This window comes from Colletes gigas, unplaced genomic scaffold, assembly GCF_013123115.1.
Source record: "Colletes gigas isolate AHSC1104 unplaced genomic scaffold, ASM1312311v1 Colletes_gigas_Sc00005, whole genome shotgun sequence".
Classification (NCBI taxonomy): domain Eukaryota; kingdom Metazoa; phylum Arthropoda; class Insecta; order Hymenoptera; family Colletidae; genus Colletes; species Colletes gigas.
Genome location: NW_025106634.1, coordinates 9,830,901 through 9,852,216, shown reverse-complemented (window position 1 = coordinate 9,852,216; position 21,316 = coordinate 9,830,901). Strand labels below are relative to the sequence as shown.

The window sequence follows — 21,316 nt, the reverse complement described above, 5'->3', positions numbered from 1 at the left end:
CGCTTGATTAAAGGTTGAATTCAAGACACACAACCATAGTATCAAATTTGGACGTCTGCCAAATTGTTTTCATTACAAAGTGCTCATGCAACGAGACTGAAAAAACTACCTCTAAGATCTATATTTATTGAACGTTTTTAAACATTCTGTACATTTGTAATTTGTTTTGAAACTGCTAGAATACTTCCCTTATAATCTTGTAACTAGAGTGTGACACATAATTACCTTTGCAAAAAGTATTTGATAAGGATACAAATGTTTATATAAAACATTTAATAAAGACTTTATACCATGACAAATTTGAACATAAAAATTTGTTATAACATATTTCCCCTTTAAAAGACAGCAATTTTTTAATTCATTAAATAATTCAAAAACTATAAAAACCATTTTTATAATGAAATATGTAATGAAATTAAAGGATATGTTTTTTGTCCGTTATATAAGTTCTACTTTAACAATTTAATGAATGGTTTCAAGCTTGGTTAGACATACATACAGCTTCTACTTCCCTCTATCATCTTGCTTGAGGTAATTTTAGTTTCACCTCACAGTTTTGGTTCTGCCAGTACATAGTTCACCACAGTCCAATCAACACCTTCTTAACTAGTGTACAAGAAGTATGTGAAATCGTTCGTTTTCATTCAGTAAAAACATTCGATATATCTATATCAAAAATTTGTATAATTAATTGAACAAGGTACTTCTTTACTTCCTGTTATATACGTATTTAATTGTCTTCGATGAAATACGTTATTTAAAAATCGTTTTGTGGAAAATCTTTTAAAAAAAAAAAATAACTACCATGGATATGGACACTGCGAGGGAATTAGTATTGACTTTGAAACAAGGTAATGAGTCACACGCGGGTTATGGTTTACAAAAAGAATCTGAAGCACTCGTTGGTCACATTTTGCAAAATATGGTAAAATCTCCTCTACCGACTTTAATTCCTGAAACAAAGAACGAAGAAGATTCTATCAGATTCCGGGAGGAAGGTAATCAAAATTGTTTAAGCATTAAAATTCAATCTGTACGTTTTGTTATAGTGTCACGCTTTTAAAAACCCGTAGGAAATCAACATTTTGTAATGGGTGATGATACAGAAGCCATAAAATGTTATACGATGAGCTTAGCATATGCAAGTAGCGAAGAACTCATGGCCTATGCTCATGCTAATCGATCAGCGGCTTTATATAGGAAGCAAATGTATAAACCATGTTTAATTGATATCGATGCTGCTTTAAATCTTGGATATCCGGAAGAGAAAAGGAAAAACTTGAAAGAGCGAGGTGCTAAAGCTGTGGAAGAAATTAAAAAGAAACTGAAGATTAAAGCGGATGATCCAATCGACACGCAGAAGTTAATGAGTATGTGTTTGCCAGAGAATATTACCGATGTACCCGTGACTGTAAGGTACCGAAACGGAAGTGCCGAAAATAAGAAAGAAACGAATAAAAATGTAAATGTTAACGGAAATAAGGATGAGTCGGTTAATGGTTGCAATGAACCATCTATAGATAATAAAGGAAAAGAACCAAGATACGTAGCAGATGAAGGTGCATTAAAGTTAGCTTATGGTCCTAGCAAAGAGGTGCCCGCTGCTAGCGATGGCGTCAGTATTTCTTACTCGGAAAAGTACGGACGTCATTTAATAGCCACCAAAGAATTTAAGCCAGGGGATGTAGTTTCTTTCGAAAATCCGTACGCTTATATTATTTACGCGCAAAAGTAAGCAATTTTTCAAAATCGGTACACGTACTGAACATAGCAATAACGATTTCGTAAATTGCAGGTATTACACGCATTGTCATCATTGTTTATCAAGAAGTTATAACTTAATTCCGTGCCCGCATTGTCCAATGGCTCAATATTGCTCAGAGAAGTGTAGAACATTGGCTTGGGAAATGGCCCACAACATAGAGTGCCCGATTTTGGCAGTGTTAGGAAATTTATTTAACGTCGACAAAGATAAAGTACGTATGCTTACCAAAATTGTTCGGTTTTTGATCACGGTAACAGCAAAAGGCAAGAAGTTCGCAGAACTGCGCGAAGACATGAAAGTGGCCGAGTCTAATCCAGGTAAATAATAGCTTTCAGATTACATTACTAGAATGAAAAATACAAGAACATAATTTATGTTTAGAGGATATGGAAAATTCTGATGAAATGTAACAGTGAACTTAACATACCATGCGTGTATAGATATTATATAATATTTCTTTGTCACAGATAACAGGACTGCCGGATTTACGGACGAAGGTATACTGGACAGTACGAGCGCACGATCTGCTTTGAGTCTTGCAACCAATATGACAACAAGACCGCTCATAGGACTCAGTGCCTTTGCATGCATCTCGGCTCTTGCAGCTATCCTTTTAGCCACGCAGACTAATTTCTTCTGCAAGAAATATGAAGTGAACCAATTAAAAGATATTAACAATGTCCCCGAATTGAAATTTTGCGGCAGCCTCATGTTTCGCGCCTGTGTCATAATGTCTTCTAATTGTTTCACGGTAATTTGCCGATCAGATACTATGAAATATAAATTAGCAATGAGAACACAAAATACAATGTACATTGATATTTTCTAGGTGCAACAAGAACCAGGAATAAAATCGGGCTCCGGTCTGTACGTGATGCACAGCTTGTACAATCATTCTTGTGCACCGAATACGTTCCGTCACTTCGAAGGATTGACGATGATCACTCGTGCATTAGAGCCAATATATCCCGGAGATCAGATATTCACAGGTTATGGAGCTGCGTATGCACACATGCCACGATCTGAAAGAAGAGAAAAAATAATGCAGGACTACTTCTTCGAGTGCAACTGTCCCGCGTGCGAGTCCGACTGGCCGATGTACACCGAAATACTTCGTAATCACGTCGGTTCTGTTTGCAAGAACAAGGGGCTTGTAGAGAAATTGAAACCTTATAAACAAAGATTGCTAAAAAACATGTACGACATCGACGCTGTAAAATCTGTTCTTGGTATACTGTATAAAGAAGTATCCCAGCCGTGCGAAGAAATCGTACATGCGGAGCAATACCTGAAGAGTTATTATTTAGGTAAATTCAATACGATGTGAAACTTAGTAGATACTTACGCTTATTTACACTTATATCGCTTTGCTTAATTAACACCACTTAACCGATATACTCACTTACATACTGCGAGACACTTTTGTTTAAACGCTTCACTTTGTGCACCGATTTATTTGTTGCTTATTAACATAATAAAGCTGCTTCGAAAATCCATAGCTTAGATTGCTTCGTAAAAATGAACATACTATTAATCACTTCGCTGCAAAGGTACGTAAAAAATGTATGCATTAGAGGTGTACAAGATAGAAGTTTGATTTTATAAATGTATATTCTTTTTTTTTTTCTAGATCCGTGAGAGATGCACCGACACTGCAACAAGGTGAATGAAAGACATAAGGTATTCCTAAAACATTTTATTGTAGTTACACGTGATATTCATCTAAATCTTTCTTGCACGTAATATATTCGTATAGATATTGAAACTGATTGAAATTCATGTAGTAATACAAGATTTGAAAAATATGTAACACATATAATAAATTCCTTTACGCTATCTACTTTTTCTTTAAGAAAGAAAAACCTGCACTCTCATAAGTGCATCTTTAGTAATGCAAAAGGAAACTTAACATTTTATATGTCTTATATAATTTATTACAAACATGAAATGCTTTATATATAATATTATATATATAAAATATTTTTACATCAGACAAAGTTTACAAGGCTTATAAATTAGCCATAAAATTTCCCCCTAATCTCAGTTGAAATCAGAATTATGTGTGACGACGTTATAACCATTAGTGATATAATTTTATGAGACTAATAAGGGCTATAAAAGTGATCAAAGCAACAGCTGCAATTCATCAGAACGATAATATAATAAATTCTACCTCGCTAATATAAGAATAACGTATAATTGCAGAAAATGATTGAAATATTTAATCAAATTGTCGATTACTAAGTCAATATATTATGTATCGAAATACTTATCATCGCAACAAACTATTCAGGCTCTGATAAAGTACAGTGTACAATTATACTTTAAACCTGGCTTTTAATATCCAAAGTGTATCCAAAAGCTTGATTAACTTCGTAGCAATAGGTAGCAAGAGGATAAAAGAAGCATAAAAGCTCACACTCGAAAACAATTGGATTTACGTCCAACGATATTTTGCTTCTCCTTTGTTTACGTTATACCGTACGTACTATGCTAAATGTTTCTGTCCTAGGAATGAAAGGATCGAGCAAATGTATAGATAAATATCAGTGTATACCTATTATTGTGAATTATACAAATAATATCTATAGAACATCTTACAAATCATCAAATTCTGTGTGTTAAAAAGTGTATTACTTTATGCAAGTAAAAGCATACCTAACACTTTACCGGAGACAAATATCAAAATCACTTGCTGTTAATTTTGATTTTGCTAATGTTCTGTTTTCCTATTAAATATCGACATAGAGTTTTTCACTTCATCGAATGAAATAAAATGAGATGCAATTTCTTGCTGGATGAAGCGAACATGAGAAAACATTGAAATGAATTAATATCGGCCGATATTTGAAAAAGCGGCAAACAGAGGTGTTGTGGTTGTAGCCGGTTGCTGATCGCCGATGCTTTTGAGCAAATTGCCTTGCAACAGACTGTCAAGTGCCTTTTGAACTGTTGGATCGTTTAGTAGAGGTGACGGTGAAACTCCCGTAGTAGCAGTAGTTGTGGATGCTGTTGCGGCAGTTGATGCTGCTGGCATAACATGATGTCTCATGTAGTTAGCGATTGTAATACCAGCAATAAATATATTCGAAGTTCGTTCGCTTTGATCACTGCATCATGTGGAAAACAGGCACAGTAACACTACACGCACGGAAAACTTGATTAAAAAAAAAAAAAAATCCAAAGCGTACGAAGTTCGTTTATGATCAATACTCGTGATCGATATTTACGTTAAAATTTTACCTGAACCTATTTGTCTAAAACTCTTAGACGAAGTCATTTTTTTTTTTTTTCATTTCTTTTGTAAAACATTAAATTACTTCGAAACTTCGTTGGAAATTTCTATACGCGATTCAAAAGAAGTTTCGTCTGCGCCACAAACAAATCCGGAATAAAACGTTACAAATTGGTGATCCAAAATCCGTAAGATGCACCGGTAACGATCTTTTTAAAAATGCAAAACGGTGCAACCGGTGTCGAATTGCGGTAGAGAAATTTAACATTTCGAATACTGTCCCATTCTTACAATGGACGGATCAAACGTCACAGTTATAAAACATAACTGTTATACCGGGGCAACGCGAAAGAAAATGAAAATGCTACACGTACAGTGCGCATATCGTTTCAGTTCCTTGTCAATGGAAGTTTTTTACGATCTTAACTTTTGTAAAACAAAAATCCACTGTAGACATATCTCTACGATACTTATGCTGTTCAGATTTATTTGGCCATTTTACAATAATAGAAATTTTATTCAAAATCTTTGTATATTGAATGTCGTATGCATGTAGTTCAAACGTGAATAGTGAAAATGTATAACTTTTACCTGATCCCCAAGTGGCTGGCGGGACCGGAACTGGCGCTGAAGCCGGAGCTGGCACCGGACTGGGCGCTGGCGCGGACGAACTTGGTTTATTACTGTTTAGGATATTAAGTATCCTCGACTGTAATTCAGCCTGTTTCGGGTCGCTGACTGCTATCGTCGTGGTTGTCGTCGGTAAATCTTTCGCATCTCCCAATTCTACCTGCACTTGTTCTTCGCGCTTCATTTCGAGATATTTTATAACACGGTCGTACTGTAGTACCGTTAACTGGTGATTATCGGCCAACATATTTAAAAGAACTTGAATGGCATCGGGATGTCGTTCGTTCGCAAACGGTGTGTTTAACGGGACCGACCGTCCACCAGCTTTGTAATTGGAAAAGTCTCGTGATATTAAATTAATGGCATCGTCGACGAGCATATTTCTGTGTTCTGCGTAAAAAGATAAATTAGATCAACGTCAACATTAACAGACCTTTGCGACATTGTTCGGTCAAGTACCTTGTGGCAAACCGTGAAGAATATTTAGCGTCAGGGAATGATGTTCTTGATTGATAGGTGTAACTACAACGGCGTACAAGCATCCACGGCTCGCTATATTTCCTAAAACTCTGCTCAAAAGTACATCTTCGTTTGGGAATAGTAAATCTACCGTTAATCCAATCTTTTTCAACCGCGCCTCGATACTTTCGGCATACTCCCTAATTTGATACAGAGAAGTTATAAAAACTTTCAACAGTGTCGAAGGAATACGTTATTCTCATACATACGTTAACGCTTTGTTGACAACGATAATTTCACAGTCATTTTTTTCCGTTGCTACATTCGAGTACTCGCTGGACGTGCTTGTGTTACTAGAATACAACAGAAGATCAAATTAGCATGTGTGATCGGCGGTATTAAAGTAGGAATTTTTAAACATTAATACTCCGACTCACTTAAAACTCATGTTCATGTCTCTAGGACCATTTGGACCAGTTGCCTTGAAATCTTCAAATCGGTTGTTACTATCGTTAAACGAGTCCCTAACAAAGTTATTGTTTCTTACTCTATCGCTTTGTTTATGATCCCAATCGCGACCACCTTTTTCGTCTAAACGTCCTCCTCTGTTGATAGGACTACGATCTCTGAAGTTGTTCCCACCTGAGCTATCTCTATTCTTATTGCGATTTTTTCCACCCCTAATACCTCTTGGTCTGCCGCCACCAGCATTGTTCACTCCCACTCCTCCAGTGCCACTTTGATTGTGATTATTCTGATTATTTGCATTGCGATTTTGATTCCCACCAGGTCTACTTTGATTTCCACCCGGTCCAAATTGATTACCGCTTCGATTCTGATTACCTGGACTGAACTGATTATTTCCTTTATTCTGCATCAAGTTATTAAACTGGTCATTTCCGTTATTTCGATTTTGATTTGAAAATTGATCGTTGTCCCTATTCTGATTTCCATCTGCAAACTGATCATTTCCAGTACCTCGATTCTGCATATTATTTACTTTTTGATTGTCGTTTAATTGTAAGTCAGAACCAAAACTTTGATTCGGAGTAAAATTCGTATTTCCTCCATAGCTTTGATTCCCGCTGTTAAAAGAATCATTTCCAGCATTGAAATGATTGGCACTGGAATTGAATTGATTGTTAGGTCCTCCTTGTTTCCCTGGTCCTCCACCACCTCCAGACTGATTATCTTTCTTTGCTGGTCTAACGTCTGATTAAAAAATAAGTAACATGGGATACGGATGCACACAAATACGTTTATTAATTAATTGAATCAAAATTATTGAAAAATAATTGACAGGAATTTCATGAACAAAAATACCTATTCTTCTGCCTTTGAACATTGCACCATTTTCGTTTTGAATAGCTTTTTGCGCGGACTGTTCTTCTTCGAACTGAACGAAACCGAAACCTCGGTTTATCGCGGAACCAACAACAGTTCCGTATTTTGAAAAGTGTTCCTCCAGTTCGTGTTTGGTCATATCATCAGTTTGTAAATGACCCACAAATATACGGCTACTTACAGTGGCTGGATCTTTCAAAAGTCTTACACTCATTTTGTCTTTAAAAAACGATGCTTTTTCTAAGCAAATATTTATGAAGCAGCAATGCTGATTCTCATTCGAATAATAAAAACAATAGAGGTTATACTACAATGCTGACGTTTACCTCCCTTAATCTACTCCACTTTTACATATATTTCACTAAACACAAAGGCAAATATCGTGTACGGTGATGAAATCTTTTCAAATTTTGTCTAGTTTGGCTCCATTTGTTACGAGACAATAATATTGATGAAACAATTTTAGCTTGAAAACAGAAATCGTCAGTCAACAATTGAAGGCTGAAGTGAATCTCTTTATAATGGCGTACACGCATGAAATTTCAAACAAGTGCGTTCCGTTTTTATACTCGTCAAAATACATCAAATGCATTTTGCATTTTCAATAAAAGTTTATATTCTGTCCGATGTTCCACGATTCCTGCTTACTTTTATGAGAAAGATTAAGTTTCAAACATCACATTCGATATAACCGTTCTAACAAAAATTTCGCGCCAATTCGTGATCAAATAGTCTGGCGATCGATGCATCAAAGAAATGCTTTTTAATATTTTTAAATAGCCTTAAAATTATAATTATCCTTCGACGATTGAATCGTACGACAACTTTTAGAACAGCCTTGAACTTTCAGGAATTGAGCAGAATTCTCGTACGCTTGTGAACGCGCCTAAAGATTACATAAAGGGAGACAACCCTTCATTGACAAATTCCTTGTTTCAATAGAAAAAAAGTCACGTAGTACGTTAGTAGTTTAAAGTGTGCGTGTAATAGCGGAACATACGCTGGTCAACAAACGGCCTCGAATTTATCTCCGAACCCACGAAACAGACCGAATGTTAAATCTTTCTCGTTTATACCGCGGACGGCAAAGTGGAGGAAAAGGAAATATTTTCCAGCGCCATCTTGCCTCGTAGCTCCTAATTCGTCAGTGCCTGTGAATGGACTTGTCATAGGTGTTTTATGTTATTTTGTTCCTTGTTTCGGTTGAAAAATTAGTGTATTAAATTTTCGAGTACACGCCACGGTGAGTAGAAAGTTCCACATTGGATCGGACGTTATAAATTAACGGGGAACTGATTGTCCAGTTAGCACGCAAACTATGAGTTGTATAGTACGTAGGATAAAAGTGTTAGTTCGATTCCGTTTTGACGATAGAATAATATACCTCCGATATCCCGATCGTGACACGTTTTCTCACCATTAGCTTAGTCTCTATCATTTCCCTTTGCTTCGAACACTGTTTAAAACGGATCGAAAAGATACAAGATTACGGAAGTCACGCCCGAGCATGAGAAAGCATAGGTAGAGAGTTTCGAAATTGACATATCACGTATTTTCATGGACTTAGGCTTGCAGCTAGACAGTGTGGTGCACACCCATTGTGTTGGTTATACCTAAAAGGTAATGTATAGAGCGTGTGCATATCCGATGGCGTTTTTCCTTTAAAATAAATAGTCCTTTCATATTTCTATGGCATACGATTGTCATTAACGGATATAAGTATGTGGATGCTCTCCTCGATCTAAACTTTCAAACGATACCAGGAAGTATATTGTGAAAAGTTGTTTCACCTGTGACGAGGAAACAATGCGCGTGATTTTGAGAAAAAATGTGCTGAGCTGTCATGCCGAACGTTTAAGGTTAATAATGAAATCGAAAAAAAAAAAATAATACAAATGGAGTGTTTAGAATTTTTTTTAGATACGAGAACACGATTTTATATTATTTCACTTCGATTAATTGTGATTGTTTCAATGATTTTATCCATGGAATTTTGGTTTTCGAGTGCCGTTTTAAATGTCTTGAATAAAAATTAATGGATATAAAAAACGGTGTTTCACGGTCGATAGATTCACGGTCGTTTACAGGTATAATACCTTTAAAGCACCTCAAAGAAACCATACAATGAAAATCCCAAGCAGATTTAACGCATTAATAACTACTACAGTATATTGTTTTTCATAGTAATAAAGTATTCTTAATTTATATTTACTCTCAATGATATAACAGAATGAGAATCCATGGTATGTGTACATATCATGAGTATGTATTCATAAATTATCTTTTGCAAGTGTTTGGTAATGTCAAGGACAAAACTATTAAATATACCGAACCTGTTTCATTAAAGAATAAATAACCCTAATTATTTTAATATACGATTCAGTCATTAGATGGGAAAAGAGGATATATCTAAAAATATTATTTCAAGAAAATCAATTTCAAAATTTTCATGACCCTTTTATGCACCCTTTTTTCATAATTGAACTAGTAATTGCAATATACCGATATAAAATATTTCTATGATAGCAATAACAATTTTTCTTATTGTTAAATAATTTTGTTACACGAGAAAGTTATATTGAAAAAGTTTTTGTAACACGTATATGTTCATATTTTCTTTATAAAAATTTACATTGTATGTGTATCGTGATAAGATAAGATAGAAACATAACGACATTAGCTAAGTAGTAACAAAGATCTTCTTATTTTTCAGTTTAATAACAAGGCTTTCTTGAAGTAAAATTTGACTCCCCCCGTTTTATCAATGTAAGTATTTAATGCGATTGCCTTTATTGTTGCATGCTGCCTATTGATTTTTGAAACAGTAGTTTAATTCAGATTCCTTTTCTTTTTCATAATAAAAGTTTGTCTTCTTGTATGATTTATATTTTAAATTTCTTTTATTAAAATGCTTGTAACATGTTCTATCATGAATAAAAGTAGTTTCGACGATTGATCCAGTATTTTACATCTTTAAAGTAATTCAAATTTAAATAATTTTTACAATTACGATACTAGTGGACTCGAGCATAATATTGCACAAAAACTGCAACTTTGATTTCTCGATTAACTTTAAGTCTTAACTCCTTCGTTCCGTAAAGGAATCGAGTAAGTTTGTAGCATCTTAATCTTGTCTTAGAAATGTGCTTTACATAAAATAAAATTTATAACTACACAGTATAGTTCTTTATGGATGATAACATTTTCCTCTATTTTTCATATTATTGCTGGCCATAAATAATTGTATTTTTACTAACTTACAGAGCAAAATGTTATTATTATTTTTAAGCCAATAATTTCATATAATATGTCAGCTGTATGCCCTGTACATAGTACTTTAAAACAGGTATTCACAGCTAAACTAATAGTGTACTTTATGTATTGATAAAACATGAGTTGTGCCTATTTATTTTTTAAGTATATTTTACATGCAATATCTTTGATATATCGTACAATTTGTAATATAACTTAATGATATTATATATCTGTCTTCTACGTGCATATGTATGCGCCATATGATATAAATTTGTACGTTTAAAATCACTACATTTTACTACAATGAGGGAATGAAATACAATTATGCAGTATTCTGTGCAATATTTATTTGGATAATAATTAGCAGGATTATCAAAGTTACTTGCAAAGTGCTCTTGGTTACTCTGTCATCATTTATACATTAAAAAAAGAAATTCATTCATCATTAACAGGTAAATGTAACAAATGTTTCTTGCTTATTTACTGAACCATCTAATAGTTTAGGATTTTATTCTGATTCGAAGAGTGTTCGGGAGTTTTCTATATTTGTGGACAAGAAGTAGCTTCATCGACGACACCAGCGGTATTTCGTATGCCAACAATGGCGATGCAGAAGGTAAATTTTATTACTGGCCATGGTCAACAAAATAACAAGTGTTATTACCTTACTAATCATTGATATTGTTAGAAAATGTTTGAAAGACAAATGATGTAGATAACTGTTTTGCAAAACACTTCATTACATGGTATACAGGGTGTTAGAAGTTATGTATATTATTACAATAGAGAAATCATGAAAAATTAGCATACAGATAGTAATGATTCTAAACCATGTAATTTTGTAAAATTCGTAGAACCATTGAATATATTTTTATAATTTATAACATCCTGTATGCATAAAAAGATACATGAATTATAGTTTTTAGTAATAAAATTTTTTGCACATACTTAAATTCGTTCGTATTTTATTTCTGCTAAATTATAAAATAACAATAAGTTGTGCACATTATGCAAGTCAGTATTGCAACAAATGTTATTTTTAAATCCGTAACATTGATTTGAAGAAATTTTTAACGCTGAGTTTTTTTAGAAATGTTAAAAATATTTATCATTAAGAATGTTGGCAGGATATGAAAAAAAAAAAATATATTGTCATAATATAATTTACAATTTCATGTATATGAATTTGAATTCTATATGATGTTAAATGCACTGGTTTGATTGAAACTTTTTATCCGGAGTATAGTATATAGGCACATCTCAAAAGAAACTATCCCACTTTAAAGCTTTATGTATCACACGTGTGAAGTAATTAAATCCTATCACATTATCTTGCTGCATTTTGTTCGTTGTACAACAATTTTGATTTACAAATAATGCGGTAATACCACGTGTAGGATAAAAGATTATTATTACAAGTGGGATTCCTTTAATTTTGTATCAATTGCACTTTTACTTTAGCTACTTTCATTCATCTTACTTCTTACACTAACCAAATGGAAAAATAGTAGCGATGCATTGATTTGGTAAAAAATAAACTAGTATAAAATGTTTATAATGAGTTTCCTGCTTTTTTACTAATGCATACTTAGTTGCATGGCTTTGGTATAAAACGATTGCCCATATTTATTACCACTCTCTGATCGATACTTTTCCCCGGAGTAAATGTAACGGAATTTGTATTTTGATTGCGTTAAAAATTGTACAAACTACAAACTTGAATGCGTATGTTGATAAGTATGGGCTGCTAGAAGAAGTACGAATGTTACTACCTGCTTGTAATATATAGTGGTAATCTTTTAGATGAGGCGACAAGGTCAAGACGTGATGCAAGTGAATTTGGCAGGTATTAGGCGAGATATTGTTAATCTTGCCCACAACTACAGCAACGCGCAGGTAATTAAATAGTTATCGATTTTGTTATTTAATGCTCAAGTTCTCCTAGACTTAAAATAAAATCTTGTTACATAAACAGAAAGCTGTACGGAAAGCCACCAGCAATGATCCTTGGGGCCCAAGCGGTACGCTCATGGCAGAAATTGCTGATTTAACGTACAATGTTGTGGCTTTTACCGAGATTATGCAAATGTTGTGGAAAAGATTGAACGATCACGGTAAAAATTGGCGGCACGTGTGGAAAGCTTTACTTCTCTTAGAATACCTCATTAAAACTGGATCGGAAAAAGTTGCACAGCAATGTAAAGAAAATATTTTTGCCATCCAAACTCTGAAAGGTAGACACCTTTTGCGTTGTTGTAATAAAAGAATGTTATACAGGACTGTTGCAGTTTGTAAGAAGCCTTTGTCGTTGTTTCTATTAGATTTCCAATATATGGAGGGATCTAAGGATCAGGGGGTGATAGTACGAGAGAAAGCACAGCAACTAGTGGCCTTCTTAAAAGACGATGACAGATTAAGGAACGAAAGAGCTAGAGCACTGAAAGCAAAAGAAAGATTCGCGCAATCGGTTAGCGGATTTGGGAGCGACGGATTAGATACTATGTCACCTGTAAGCAATGATGTAAGTGCTGTTGGAATTGCTAATAAAAATAATCCGCGATTCTGTTCTTAAACAAACGCTTCTTTTTTTTTTTTGTATAGTTCCAAGATTGGGAACCATGCCGTTTGGGATCTGAATCTACAGCTAGGCGTGCAAGTAAACGCTCATTAAATGTTTATATATCACAATTACATACATTATATTTATAGATTAATTACGATTTGTTCGATTCGATTAGCTGAATTGGAAGCTGCAAGGCCACAAACAGTGGGAGAAGAGGAATTGCAGCTCCAATTAGCTCTTGCAATGTCTAGGGAGGAGGCGGAGCAAGAAGAACAAAGAAGACGTAGCGATGACGTCCGATTACAATTGGCCCTCAGTCAAAGTCAGCAGGATTTTAAGTTAGTAGCCAGCTGTTAGTAACCGTAATATTTGCTGCTTCGATTCGTGTCTAAACGAACATGAATTTCAGACAACCGCAATCTGAGAAACAAAGTCACGTGCTCGATTTGTTGGACGTGAACTTGGGCGGCGAAGCAAGCGGATCCAGTGTACAAACTGATCCTTGGGGTGTACCGATCACGGTACCTTCGCCCAGACCACAGGTACGCGATTATAAATCAAACGAGATATGCACATTTCTTAATTGCATGGTAATACGATATTGCATAATCTTTGCATGTTGCACAACAGTCTTTGGATTTATCTCAGTTTTGTATGTATAAGGTATGTTTGATCAATACAAGAAAAAAGTCATAAAGTCGTTGCGTGATCGTAAAACGTTTTAAAAATCATCGTCGAAATTTACATACCGGCTCTTGTTTTACAGCAACAAAGTGATCCATGGAGCGTTCCCACAACCAGTAGCACGTCACCCGTAATAGATCCATGGGCTCCTGTTCCGCCGCAAAGACCAAGTAAATCTTGTTAAATTGTACGAGGTTAGAGACAGATTCGTCTAAATAGCTCATTGACTTTTGGTAATTATTTTCAAATAGCAATTGCTAAAAGTGAACGAATTATTCAGACGGTCTGTCTTAAGTACCTCGATCTGTCTTTGGTATAATTTTGATTTATCTTACGATTTGATCTCAGCTGCTACGATCGATCCATGGCGAGCACCCGCACCATCGCCTGTACCAGTTACGTCTCCACCTACGGCGGATCCTTGGTCATTGGTACCACCAATTGCTGAAGCCGATGCACCTAAAAAACCGGTAAAATATACTCGTTAACTTCGAAAAACATTTATACATTTTTATTAAATTAATTTGATCGTTCCGACATTGTCCAGATTGGCAGAGAAGGTTTAACATCTACATCTCCGTCTTTTAACAATCCTACCTTAACGCAAAATATCGGTTTTGCGGCGCAGTCCCCGCAAAACATAGGCTTCAATTTGCCTACAACCGCGAGTGCTACTTTTAACGCTACTAGCAATGGTTTCAACGGTACCGGGCCTAGTTTTAACAATTTCTCCACGGCGAATCAGAACAGTTCCGCGACCAGTCCGCTGAGCGATCTGGATGACTTTGACGTGATTACTAACAGAAATAAGCATGGATCTAGTCCACAACCAACAAATAACGGTATGTACCGGCTACTTTGCTGTATGTTGCAACTTTAATGATGTATTAATTATATCGTTATTTTTGCGGGGTTGTAGGAGGTACACTGTCGCCGGATCCATTCGATTTGGGAGGTATGGCCGAAAATCTACCGAGTACAGGGGCAATTAAAAAAACGCCGCAGTCGTTCCTTGGCGAGAATTCTGCCCTCGTTAATCTTGATAATCTTGTCAGTACTTCTACAATCAAGCCCGCATCGCCCACACCTGCAGGTAACGTTCTATTCAAACCTGAATTTTAAATAAACCTTAAAATCTGATTTCAAAGCGTACACGTTTAAAAAAACCCCAAAAGTACAAAATTAATATCACCAAAAACGCTTTAATCTGAATGACTTGAAATCCGATGTGTGTTTTTTTTTTTTTTTTTAACGTATTCTGTCTGTAAGATAGCATTTCATTGGAAATAAATTCGTGAGTATCCACAAATTGATTACAACCATATAACTGCATGGATGCATGGTTCGACTGTAATGTTTGATAAAAGTATTGAAGTTGCATTGTTTTTTGTAAATCTTTTACAGCCACGAAATTTATGTCAATAGTATACGTTATCATCCATTAGGGGGATCCTTATTTTTTAACATTGAAGTTTTTAAAACTAAGACTGAAAATTTACAGCAACCGTGTCATACTCAGCAAATCCATTTGCGACGGCAACACCACCACCCCGTCCTACGATTAATCAGATTCGACAGGATCCTTGGGCAGCGAATACAACTACTACAGCGAATCCGTTCCTCTCGTAGCTTGACGATACAATTATCGAAGATGTCGGTCGTAAAATCAAGAGCACTGTGGTCTAAAAAGTATTCGAGGTTTTTAGCGGTAACCCTGTACGGTATAAGTTTCTTGCTCGCTATTAACTACCTTCATTTCAAGGTATAGATGACACACATACAAAAGACAGAAAAAAAAAGAACGTCCTATAAAAATAAAGTATTCGGAAGATACTCGTTTTAATATTTAAAAATAACAATCGTCCTCTTTTACATTCGATTGGAGCGATAATCGATCTCTCTAGTCTTGATCAATGAAAAACAGAAGCGCGAAGGAAGTGATACGCCAATATAGGTTCACAGTCAACTCACTTGAATCGATAATTAACGTCTCCAAAGGATACCGCTGACATCGATATTTATTTCTATGTAGTAATTTTTTAAAAGAAATCCACTAAAGATTCGTTTCTATTGCTGCTTATTGCGCCGGAAATGTTTGCGTACGCTATGATTGAATCGCTTGTATTTTTATCGCGTAACGATCATGAATGGGGAACTATCTCGAGAAAGGTGACAAACGAAGAAGCAAAATGAAAAGAGAAAATTATGTAAATCGCTTACGCGCTCCCCAAGGTATAACTAGATTTTATAAGCACCTTTTTCATATATAGTATATTTTTTAAGTGCGACTCAATTTGGTAATAGGGATAGATCATTGAACGATATTTTCCGTGGGCTATAGAGGAGTAAAGCGAAGCGATGCGAAGGTAAAAACGGTTGACGTCGGAATCAGTTTCTTTGTCCATCTATTTATATACGTGTTTTTCTACGGCTAACGAGATCGTGAGACTGTAATCGTGATTCGCAAAAAGTATATTATATCGAACAGGGTTCGTCGGTTTAAGTTATACGTTTTATGTGACGTGCATCGATCGCGGTTCGTAAAAATATTTGTGTCATTGCATGCCTTTTAATTGGAAAGAAGATCGGCAACGACGTAACTAAATACTCATCTTGCCGAAAAGATGTTGTCAATGCGATGTGTCGTTTGTTAATAATTTACTGCGTTCGATAACACCTCCGAGTACTTGCGGACGAGAACAGTTCGTAGCAGTTTTCGCGGCTGCCAAAAGTAATGTCGTCATCTTTTAATGCCGTAAAGCTACACGCGATACGTACGAGTTGAATTTAGTTATGAAATTTTACGCATTTGATTTTTGGGCGACTGTTCAATGTTACTCGCATAGGCTTCATGCACTACAGAGAACCAAACATAGGCGTAGCTGATATGCATTTTCCTATCGGTGAGAAGTCGCTGTTATTTAAATCCGAGCGTTCTATAATTTTACAAGAAGCTCGTTATCGATGCAATAGATTATGTTGGTTTACATGGAAAAATTGAGAATTCGAAGAATTTTCGGTGCAAATATTTCCGGACGAAACGGCGTCCGACTGTCGGATTTAACGAACCAACATGATCTTAGGAGGATCATGCGAAGAGCATTAGCTTTCGTTGTACACGAAACAATTTACAATTGTACCTTGATTTATATAAAGAAACAAAAAAAAAAAAATTGTAAATATGTTACAGCATATCGTTCCCCGATTGTCAAGTCACTTTTTTCCATCTATAGTCGGTATAATAGGATATTCTAACGAAGCCTGAAAGTGTTTTCTAACATCTTTGTGCGTTGTTTTCCCGTTTACTGGGGGGGGGGAAATATTGCTGAGTTCGTTATTTTTACATCGATTGTTTCCACGCTCGAGTAAGCGAGACTATCTAGTAACGACTCCATGGAAATACCAAAACGATGTTCATCTTTCTTAACGGTGGTAATCGATAATCAAAATATGTATTTATTAGTAACGTTTTTAAAGGAACTACTTTGCAGGGTAGTATCGATACCAACTCAGCATTTCGTTTTTAAAACTATTAACGCATTTTACAATTTTTATACGAGAAAACGGATTTTGTGCGTTCACAGCGATTGGCAAAGGGGAACAGTATCTGCCTGCTTGTCCTAAGTGAATTATACATGAGTTGTACGTGATTTCAATTCTGTTATAAGTAACTATCGCTTGAATAATTCCATTGTATTATTCTTCATTAAATTAATGATTTGTTTCTTTATGCATTTTCAACATACTTGCTTATATGATTGAAATTGTATGTTTATTAATGTATATTTATCCAAATGTTCGCGAAAATATGAAGTTAGCGATTAAGGGTGTGAGTCACTCGGTACACTCAAAGTTGTATTACACTGATTTAACAATCTGCATCCACTGCTTTTATAGAGAAGACAAAGACACCGTATTTAATGTCGTGCTTGCTGAATGTACGATTTAACGTTTATAATATTTTCTTTTAATTTGCTAAATGTTCAGTATATTTTTATAATTTCTTCTTACAACAACGTATTTTTCTATACAACGAAAAAATAATTATCACTCTTTTGTATGTATATCATGTGATGCACGAGTCTTCATTTTTACGCGAACAATGGAACACAGTTTAGTTTTTAGAGTTGGTGTAAGTGCAGAAAAAATTCAAAGGACATTATGAATGAATATTATATATTTTAGTAGATTATTATATTATTATTATTATTATTATTATTATTATTATTATTATTATTATACAAATAAATGTAAAAAATTTTAATTTTTCTGATTAAATATTTAATTTGAAGTTCCCTTGTATATCTTTCCTCCGTAGTGGATTAAATTTTTGTAAGGGAAATTAGTTCCGAGGTACAAAAACAACTATTTATGGGTGTTTTTTTTCTGTAGTTAGACAAGGTGAAAGGTAAGAACAAAGTAAATCGCTGTTACAATTTAAGTCATTTTATTTTAAAGCGATGCCTCGGTCGAAGAACTTATAGTAACTGGTGGAAGAAAATATGAGCGAACTTGACTATGTAATTGTGCTATTTCTGAGTCCTCTCTTTCTAGAGCTCTGAGCAATTGTGCAAATTGAACTGTACCTGTAATAAAACGAAAGAACGATAGACTATCTACAAAGGAAATTCTAATTTACATAAATTCCATCGCAGAGATGAAAACATTTAACCTTCTCGTCCCTCTGGAAATCCATAATTTTTTATAACATCCATTTGAATCTGTACTACAATTGGAAAGACAAACTGCATCATTTTGAGCATTTCGTTCCCAGAATTTTCCTTTGCCTCAGTGAGTTTCTGAACATTTTCCGGGGTATTTAATGCTGTCAGAACATCGGTTAAAACGGCTAGAAAAATGTTAGATCGATTCTTTTTTAGTGATACTCGAATATTCACCTAAATTATAAATGCTTCGTTAGAAACTTTAAATACCTTTTGCGATTTCCGGGGTAAAATTAGGCATGGTGGTCATTGCACGAGCAGACTGATATGTTATTTAAATCGAAGCAGTGTCTACGGTGTGACGACACACAATTCAATCAAACTTATAGGTTAAAAAAGTATCAAACTTTTATAATCTTGGAACCATTACATTATTTATACATGAACACGCACGAAGTTTCCCTGCAACAGCGATCATTTTTATTCTTGGAATACGTGTTTTGTTAATTTTTTTCTGTTAATAATCTCGGGCTCGCCAGGACGTTAAATATGTAAACAAATAATACGTTGCGAGGGTGTTCGATGTAAACAAAATGTTGTCTGTAATTTCGGTTCGATGAAATTTAAAGAAGAAATTAAACGACTCACTAGGATTGCATAAAAAAACAAAACTATGGCGTAATTTTAATGCAGAACGAACGTGTCTGTGAAATACAAATTTGTTTCGAAATCAAAACATAACCTTCGGTTTGTTAAACCCATACAATAACAAATAAGTTTGTTCGATAGAGGATCATTGAGCAATTTGTTTCTTTTAAACGGTGTTTCTCGATCGATTAATCTTTACGTAATCTTTCTACGAAAACACATTGTGGCGGGACAACGTTGTTCCAATCAACCGTCGAGTAGAAAGATTATTAGTAAACAAAACGAATATTTGATAATTACATTTAAAACGAGGTTTATAATGAGTTCTGATCACGATCAGGCATTTTTACAAATTTTACGAGAAGAGAAGAATATCACCAATTTCCTAGAAGCATTTTTTGGTTTTTTATACAGATGGTAAGTTTGCGCATTGTAAAATGAATATGCGATTATTGTCATACTAAAATAGTATAAAATATATACGCTATTTTGATAAATAATTTATCATTCGATTGCAGTACAGATTTTTACATCGAATCAGCTCCGGACCAAAAATTAGGATTCGCACCAGGTATACCAGAAAAATTGGTTCTGAACAGTTTACAAAAGTGGAAAAATATTTCTAAATTTCCCAGTGGAACAGCTGATGTACAAAGTTATGGTAAAGACCATAACTTAACGGTAGTAAAAGAAAATTCTAGCAATTTACAAACTGTACAAGAAGTTGAGGTTGAAACAGATATGAAAAATGAGATCACAAGTGGACCAGTTCCATCAATTGAAAAGGATCGTTCGTCCGAAAGTTACAATGGAGCCGTGAGAGAAAACTACACATGGTCGCAATCTATCAGTGATTTGGACGTACTGATTAAATTACCCAGCTGTATAAAAACAGCAAAGGATCTAAGAGTGGATCTAGAATCGAAAGAAATTAAAATAGAAGCAAGAACGAGAAAGAAAGAGACAGAGGAATCTCACAATTCTGAATGGACCACGATTTTCGTGGGCGAATTTTCCTTTAAAATTCGAAAAGACGAGTCTGTATGGAGCATAGTGCCTGGGAAACACATCAGTGTACGTTGAAACAAGATAAGAAACAGTGGACAAAGTATTTTGGAACATACTACATTGCATATCCCCTGTTTTGTTGTAGATTCATTTCGAGAAAGTTTCTGAGAGATGGTGGGAAGCATTGATCATCGGCGAGCCTAAAATCGAATTGAATAAGATCGACTGTTCGAGAAACTTGGACGAGATGGGCTTGGAGGAGCAAATGAAAGTTCAAGAGCTGATGTGGAATCAACAGCAGAAGTTTCTTGGCAAGCCAACTTCCGAGGAAATTGTAAGCAATGTATAATTAAAATTGGTAATATAATTATGAGAATGACGACACTTCAAACGTGAAAATTTTACTTATAGAAAATGGAGAAGATCTTGAAGAAGGCGTGGGATGCAAAAGGGTCGCCTTTCGAGGGTACGCCGTACGATCCTTCGATATTGAAATTTAATTGAGATAACGCCTTTTAATTTATCGATTGATATGTATTAATTAATAAAAGTGTACATAGAGCTAAGAAACTATATAAATGTAAAAAAAAATTTCAGATTCGATTTTTATAGTATAGAGGGTGTTTCAAAAGGAGCAGAATCTATGCACCAAAATTTCCACAAAATGTGTAGGTAAATTAACTTGAAAATTAAGGAGCACAAGGACATGTGTTCATGGATATTTTTAATTTGTTTTAATATGCAGATTCCTCAAGAATATCTGATACACTCTGCATCTAGTTGTGCACGTTGTGTAACATAATAATTACTTGTCGACACCTTCAATGTTGAGGCAAGTAATTAAGCTTGAAATCCCATTATACGCGCAAAAATTCCCCGGTACCTGCATGCCCGCAGGTACGCAGGTGCTTCTCACGTTCACCCGGTGATCTATCACCGACAGGTATCCAAGGGGATCACACACGGATCAAAATTAATCAAATCCTGTAAAAAGTTTAACCAAGGTTGCCCGGGCGTACTGAAACGATCAGATGCAAAGAATTCCTCGCTTTTCCCCGGCG

At 35.0% G+C, this 21,316-nt stretch overlaps 5 protein-coding genes across 15 annotated transcripts in view; 3 read left to right on the top strand and 2 right to left on the bottom strand.

The window, feature by feature from the left end:
- The first annotated feature begins 439 nt into the window (after positions 1 to 439).
- On the top strand, positions 440 to 3,438 carry LOC122394940 (SET and MYND domain-containing protein 4-like). Of its 2 annotated transcripts, XM_043392133.1 has the most exons (6): positions 440 to 998; positions 1,074 to 1,731; positions 1,796 to 2,082; positions 2,233 to 2,516; positions 2,595 to 3,072; positions 3,396 to 3,438. In XM_043392133.1, exons 1-6 carry the CDS (start codon positions 806 to 808, stop codon positions 3,401 to 3,403), a joined length of 1,908 nt encoding a protein of 635 aa, XP_043248068.1. In that variant the 5' UTR covers positions 440 to 805; the 3' UTR covers positions 3,404 to 3,438. The 2 variants fall into 2 exon arrangements, with proteins under 2 accessions (XP_043248068.1, XP_043248067.1); XM_043392132.1 differs by lacking the exon at positions 3,396 to 3,438 and having other exon boundaries at positions 2,595 to 3,175.
- A 362-nt stretch (positions 3,439 to 3,800) lies between these two features.
- On the bottom strand, positions 3,801 to 7,924 carry LOC122394939 (uncharacterized protein DDB_G0292186-like). The gene is made up of 6 exons (XM_043392131.1): positions 7,413 to 7,924; positions 6,527 to 7,301; positions 6,359 to 6,442; positions 6,090 to 6,289; positions 5,592 to 6,020; positions 3,801 to 4,792 (listed from the first exon to the last, which is right to left on the bottom strand). Exons 1-6 carry the CDS (start codon positions 7,645 to 7,647, stop codon positions 4,596 to 4,598), a joined length of 1,920 nt encoding a protein of 639 aa, XP_043248066.1. The 5' UTR covers positions 7,648 to 7,924; the 3' UTR covers positions 3,801 to 4,595.
- A 417-nt stretch (positions 7,925 to 8,341) lies between these two features.
- On the top strand, positions 8,342 to 18,087 carry LOC122395416 (epsin-2). 10 transcript variants are annotated; one of them, XM_043392970.1, is made up of 15 exons: positions 8,342 to 8,676; positions 10,147 to 10,199; positions 11,213 to 11,304; positions 12,492 to 12,584; positions 12,664 to 12,922; positions 13,010 to 13,209; positions 13,290 to 13,344; positions 13,427 to 13,589; positions 13,661 to 13,793; positions 13,882 to 13,914; positions 14,018 to 14,105; positions 14,284 to 14,405; positions 14,483 to 14,777; positions 14,855 to 15,028; positions 15,437 to 18,087. In XM_043392970.1, exons 3-15 carry the CDS (start codon positions 11,281 to 11,283, stop codon positions 15,562 to 15,564), a joined length of 1,767 nt encoding a protein of 588 aa, XP_043248905.1. In that variant the 5' UTR covers positions 8,342 to 8,676; positions 10,147 to 10,199; positions 11,213 to 11,280; the 3' UTR covers positions 15,565 to 18,087. The 10 variants fall into 10 exon arrangements, with proteins under 10 accessions (XP_043248905.1, XP_043248904.1, XP_043248899.1 ...); XM_043392969.1 differs by lacking the exon at positions 13,882 to 13,914 and having other exon boundaries at positions 13,430 to 13,589; XM_043392964.1 differs by lacking the exon at positions 13,882 to 13,914.
- A 278-nt stretch (positions 18,088 to 18,365) lies between these two features.
- The window catches only part of LOC122395415 (protein C10), a 32,276-nt gene continuing 29,325 nt past the window's right edge, over positions 18,366 to 21,316 (bottom strand). Inside the window, exons 3-5 of the mRNA XM_043392963.1 lie at positions 18,870 to 19,061; positions 18,608 to 18,784; positions 18,366 to 18,521 (exon numbers count right to left, since the gene is read on the bottom strand). Of these exons, the coding sequence (XP_043248898.1) occupies positions 18,388 to 18,521; positions 18,608 to 18,784; positions 18,870 to 18,909 (351 nt within the window). The 5' untranslated portion in view covers positions 18,910 to 19,061 and the 3' untranslated portion in view covers positions 18,366 to 18,387. The remainder of the gene's footprint in view (positions 18,522 to 18,607; positions 18,785 to 18,869; positions 19,062 to 21,316) is intronic.
- On the top strand, positions 19,545 to 20,768 carry LOC122395413 (nudC domain-containing protein 3). Its single transcript, XM_043392958.1, has 4 exons — positions 19,545 to 19,664; positions 19,766 to 20,321; positions 20,401 to 20,589; positions 20,667 to 20,768. The coding sequence occupies exons 1-4, from the start codon at positions 19,567 to 19,569 to the stop codon at positions 20,757 to 20,759; spliced, it is 936 nt and encodes a 311-aa protein (XP_043248893.1). The 5' UTR covers positions 19,545 to 19,566; the 3' UTR covers positions 20,760 to 20,768.